Raw genomic sequence first — 6,000 nt, 5'->3', positions numbered from 1 at the left:
ATATATATATATATAGATATATATATATATATATCTATATATATATATATTGTCGCTCCAAGGTTGTCCACCTTTGAGTAGCACACTTATATATATATATATATATATATATATGTACACATACATACACACACACACTTGTATCTCCATGTCACGTGTGAGTGATGGAATAGGGTCTGTTAATGTATATATATATATATATATATATATATATATATATATATATATATATATATATATATATATATATATATATATAAAAAAAATACGCAGATATACATACACATTTATATACACACACACCTCAAAAAGGAAATGAGGTGTTCTCCTCAAGGGAGAGGGGCATTTCCTTAGGGAAAAAAATGAGCCAAAAGATAATGTATTCATGATGTAAGACATACAGTGTGGAAGAAATGTGCACAACTTTTCAACCTTACTTCAAGGATTTTAAGACGGAGCCTGCTGCTTGGCAGATGTGTGCCAGACTGGATTTTTTTTTATATCTGGGGGTGTTTCGGAAGTCTGAAACAATTTGGTTCAACCGATATCAGTAGACATGTACCTGAATGCATGAGACAAGACAACCACAGAATCCAAGGAACGACCAATGAATGGGATAGCCTTGCAACAAACACAGGAGATCCAGAATATTGAAGGAGAAAGGACTAAAGCCACAGAGATTATACGTTCATCTGGAAACTGCAGTCGGGGAAATATGAGCCTAATTTCTGCCACCATATGCAATGGGTCTATGCCTTGGTGCAGATTTTGGAAGTTAGTAGTGTGAAAGGGCGACTTAATAGGTGGAAAATGTTGAAAGCTGCAGACAATATTTTGAGAATCTAAGATTGGTAGCACAAATACAGTGGCAACGTACACTCACAGCACTCTGCTCTGCAAGTGGAAAGCTTCCAGTCTAAGATCAACAGCTCTTGGCAATGTGGACAAAGTGGAAGATGTTCTGCCTGGTGACGCCATCCAACTCTGGTGTGGGCTAAAAACGAGCTGTGACAATTGGAAATTACATAGTTGCAAACGTTGGGTGGTATATACTTTCTGTCTAGGCCCTTGTTCTACATTAGTATCTATCAACAGGTTAGAAGTGCGCACAAAAAAGAAAGTGCTAAATACACTGAGGTCACTCTGGGGAAAGGTCTATTTAGTTTTTACTTTGTAGGCCACCTCTGGGGAAGATCTTTTTTTAATTTATTTACTAGGCCACATCTAGGAATGTTTTATTTTGCCCAGCTTCGGTGCAGTCACTTTTATAAAAAATGCATCCCTATGAAGTCCTAAAGATAACCAAAACCGAATTGTACTAATAGGGGCCTTTAATTTTCCTGGCTTATCTGAAACAGGTTGTATTAGCAGAGTCATTGCGGACATACACTTGGGTAACAGTGAAAACATATCACTCCAGGAGAGCAACCAAATGGGCCAAGCATGGCCAGTTGTAATACTATAGTAAACACGCTTGCGCATGCACAGAGTATTTGATAAGCGAATAGGTATTTTGCTTGTTGATAAAACCATTCAGGGAGGTGCCAAGTAGATAGAAAAGTTCTTTGCCAATTTTTCGAAACTGCCTCTTTACTTAATACCACAAGTCCTTGACAGAAGTACTTGTAAGGTCCTGACTAAGCACTGCAGGTATTAGGGGAAACTCCACTCACAGAAATGTCATTGTTCAAGAGTTTATAACCAGTTTAATTTGTGTATGTGAGTGAGGCATATGCATGCACAGGCAGTGTAATAATGCTCTTTATCGCAGGAGTGAGAGAAAGACCAGAAGGTCGGATTGGCATACCTGTAAATAGCACTGGCCTCGCTCACTATAAACCCTTTCCCTAAAAAATACTGAGGACTCCGCTGTGCGCTATGTGAATAGCATAATAATTTATAATATAGTCGTGAACACTATTCCATTTATTTGATAGTCATATTTTAAGTGTAAATTAGGCCATATATACTCCCTTTATTTTAGGTCTGCATTAGAAACCCCTTTATACCTGTTCCTTTTTACTGTCACAATTCAAGCCTTACTACCACTCCCACGTCACCCATGACATCATCATGCAGCAGCCAATGGGAAGAAGCACTTCTTCCCCACAGCGCCACTCGGGTCCAGGTAGGAATTTGCGGCCTAGTGTCAGGGCGCGGTTGCAGTGCCCCTTCTGTACCCAGCCCCCTCTTTGAAGTTGGATTTCCAACGATTCAGCCCAACACACACAAAGGAATCTGTAGCTACACTTTTTGTATACAAACACACACTCTCCTAAGGTTTGTAGGGATTAAACTCAATCATCCGGAAGTATTTTTCATTATCCTGCTCTTAGCGCTCTAGTTCAAGAACAGTTACAGTTTGGGGACTTGGCGAAACTCTGTTTAAGCAGCAGAATGCTCACATTTATGTTTTAATGCTGGTGCTGGAAACCTTCTAGGCTTGAGAGCACACACAGTCAACAGAGCAGGGACAAATCTGGCTGCTGTCTAGCATGACAGCATAGGCTTCAACAACTGGAAGATTTTTTTCTTTAACACTCTTATAAAGACGAAAGTCAAACACTGTAGAAGTGAGTTAAAGAATCAGGTATTCCTAAGATAAGCAGCTTATTGCATACATATATATATGTTTATTATAGATGTAGACTAATAAGCATATATATGTTTATGTGCATATATGTATTGCAGACACACATCCACACTTACATGCTCAATCCTACCATGGAGGAGACTACCTGAATAACTCGTGGTGTACAGGATCATGCTGTATTTGTCTGCCATAAAAATTGCTCCACCCATTCTCATTCACAACAACAAGCCACTCAGATGGCCACGTAAGAGACAGGTGACGCTCGCAGTCAGTTTTCTTTTTTTCTGCATGTTTTTTTGTTTTTTTTGCTTCATGTACGTTGGCACATTTAGTATCACTAGTGTTCCTAGACGTATCAAATGCTGGTGACACGTTTAGCCATGGCACCTGGTCCTCGCAAACCAACGGCCTCTTAACAGAGCCCGGCACCTGGGTTTCGCGACTGCATTTTTTGCATTGTAAACAAAGGGTTAAAAGACATACAAAAAACACAGATAATAAAATAAATGTAAGAAAGAGGGAGAGAGGAATATGACTTTCTGAGATGGTCTCATCTCCCCTTGGAGATAAAAAAAAACAAGTAAAATTCTGTCCACAAGTAAAATGGACAGAAGGGTCCCAGGAAGACTCCTCCACCTGATGAAGAGGGCTGGCTCCTCTCCAGGAAAAGTCTCTGCCGCGCTACTATTTTCTGATCACCGGGGATGGGGGAGGATGGGACGCAGGAGGAATGTGGGAGATGGGGGAGACTTGGGGGGAAGGTTCTCCAACAGCGTGCGAGCACCCTCTCCCCCCCAGCGGTGACAATATATTTTTTATACTTTAGAGTCCTGGCTGTGCACAGAGCCGTTGCTTCCTTGGACGGCGAGGCGGATCTCATCGTTCTTCGACTTCTCCTGGTGCAGCGGCTGGGTCTCCAAGTTCGAGTCTGTTGGGCTGGTCGCTGGGGCGTAGGCCCCGGTCCGGTGTTCTAACAAGGCGGGGCCCCAGTCTTTGCTTGGCTTTGTCGCATTCTTCAAACGCTGTTGAAGACACAAATAATGATTGCAAAAGCATTAGAAAGCATAGAAGTCACTGTTGCTGTAATACTTTACTATTGCATTATAAAAAGACTTAGCAAGGTTTATATAATCACAGCGGGACACCACAAGCAGATTGCCTCTAATAAATACTTTTGGTAGGATTTTTTTAATTTCATGAATCTGCACTGTTATGTTTATGCCTACACTGGGTGTACATTTGCTACATCCAGTGTTGTCCTAAGGAATTCAGGGCCCCCAGGCGAACAATGTTACGGGGCCTCTGTTTGAAACCACTTTGAATTTTATTGCCTACATTCTGCTAATTTTTACAGCTTAATGGCAAACAAAATGTAATCATATGATAAAGGTTGAGATAGAGACATAGACAAAAGTAAAATAGAGATAAGTTCACTTTCCCAGAGGCCCCTTAGAAGGTGGGTGCCTTGGGCTATTGCCCACTTTGCCCATGTCTTAAAACTTCTCTTGCTACATCTAAAAATTCACAAAAGTTTTCAAGAGTACTCTTGGATTGGAATATTAGGTTCATGAAAAGGCATTTCCGCAAAGGTAGTTGTACATAATGTACAAGTGTAGGAGCCAAAATGACTTTGCATTAGTGTATTTGCACTTTAATTATTTCACATTATTTCACCAGTTATGGGATTGTTCATTCCCATTCTCAACCTGTAAAGCGATTTACATGTGCAGTAATTCTCTGACACATTCCAGTCCTAGAACACCCACTCTCCACTTCTTGGGGTAGATTTACCCACAAAACATCTGCATGGGAGTAAACCTTTGGATGAGTGGCAAGACACCTTTTGTGAAAACAGGCTGAATTTACACACACAATCAGCATTGAAAATCGGACAGTACTTGTCCAATATAATTATAGTGAAGTATCATAGGTAGTTCTTGACTACAAACGTCCAGTCTTACAGTAATACACTGCTAGGAAGTGGTCATATTCCCAAAACACACTTTATAATTGTATTGTATTGCGCAACTGCCACCCTACGGGTATCCTGGCGCTTTTATAGAGAACCTAATGAGATGGAGCCGGCCGAAAGCAGGGTTGAATAGTGGGTTCTGAAATCTCAGATATTGGCAAATAGCCAGGTCTTTAGGCTCCTTCTAAATCCTATCAGGGAGTCGGCTTGCCTGATGTTCTGGGGCATCTCACAGTAACTTTAGGGAATTATCTGAACACACACCTCATAATTTACCTTATGTGAAAACCACATCAACTCTGTAGGAAACTTGAAAATAAGTCAATGCAAGGCTGCAATGGAATCAAACAACCTGTTAAAGGACTGATTCACAAAAGCTATGTGCGCACCCAAGTATGAGTGAGAAATCTGGTTCATGAATCAGAATCAGGAATAAGGGATTTTGCCTCATAAGTGTAATTTCACACACTGACATTCTGCCAGTATGGGGGAATGTCTGTGTAGGCAAATCGCCTCACTGGCAGGTTTGTGGTGTTTTTAGACCGGGCTCAAGTGCTTCTGTTTTGTGGTTGGGAATGTTCAGGAAAATCACCACAATCGTATATAAGCAAAACAAAAAAGTGATGGGTGGAATTCTTGAATTAATCTCAGCTACCCAAGAGTATATGGACACCCATGTGACTGATTCCAGAAATCACCGGCAGCTCCAGCTGGAGTTCTGAGAACATTCTTTGGGAATTCTTGCAAAGTCAAAAATTGCCGAAGACCCTGGCATAAACCTAAGTAAATTTTCAATGTTTGGAAGCAAAGTTTGTGAATCACACTCCCAAGTTTACTGGAGCAGAAGGCAATGCTGAGTGATAGAGGGTGGGTAATCGGGCATGGTATCGGTCTGGTGAAGTAAACAATATCAATGTTATTGCAGATTTATTATTAGATATGCCACGGTTTTATAAAAAAAAAGTAAAGAGGCTGTGTAAGGAACAGAATTTCATGATAGATTCCCCCATACATCAATGAATGCCAGGAGTACTTCAGAACTGTTGTAGGCAGCACTTATTGTACCTACTAGTTTAGTTATTGTATTTACTTCTTGTAAGCAGCATTTAGTTGCTAACTTCAACTTTAACCAATATTTTCATATAATTAAAGCAGGCTACCCAGAAGGACAATATAGCAGACATTAATGTAATACTGAGAGGACTATGATTATTTCAATTGGGACGAGCAACCAAAGGCATAATTCACTGATTAACTGGAAGCAGCTGACATTACAAAACACCCTCATAATAATAATAATAATAATAATAAAAACATTTATTAAGCGCCTGAATACACTGGGATAGTGCGTCTCCGCGCTAGGATGCGTTCCAACACTAAAAAATCAAAAACAGACCATAGAGATGAGAAGCAGGAGAAGAAGGAGACCATCCAA

At 40.4% G+C, this 6,000-nt stretch overlaps 1 protein-coding gene across 4 annotated transcripts in view; it reads right to left on the bottom strand.

Annotated features, from left to right (window-relative positions):
- Positions 1-1,196: 1,196 nt before the first annotated feature.
- Positions 1,197-6,000, bottom strand: part of SLC6A9 (solute carrier family 6 member 9) — a 602,921-nt gene continuing 598,117 nt past the window's right edge. For 3 of the 4 annotated variants that reach the window (XM_086952324.1, XM_086952326.1, XM_086952323.1), the window contains one exon: positions 2,537-3,615. In XM_086952324.1, coding sequence (XP_086808450.1) covers positions 3,409-3,615 — 207 coding nt within the window. In that variant the 3' untranslated portion in view covers positions 2,537-3,408. Of the gene's footprint in view, positions 3,616-6,000 lie in introns of all 4 variants that reach the window. The other variant, XM_086952325.1, reaches the window with a different exon arrangement.

The sequence above is a fragment of the Lissotriton vulgaris genome, chromosome 1_1 (assembly GCF_964263255.1).
Source record: "Lissotriton vulgaris chromosome 1_1, aLisVul1.2, whole genome shotgun sequence".
Taxonomy (NCBI): Eukaryota; Metazoa; Chordata; class Amphibia; order Caudata; family Salamandridae; genus Lissotriton; species Lissotriton vulgaris.
The sequence above is the reverse complement of the archived record's forward strand: the minus strand, read 5'-3'. Positions and strand labels throughout refer to the sequence as shown.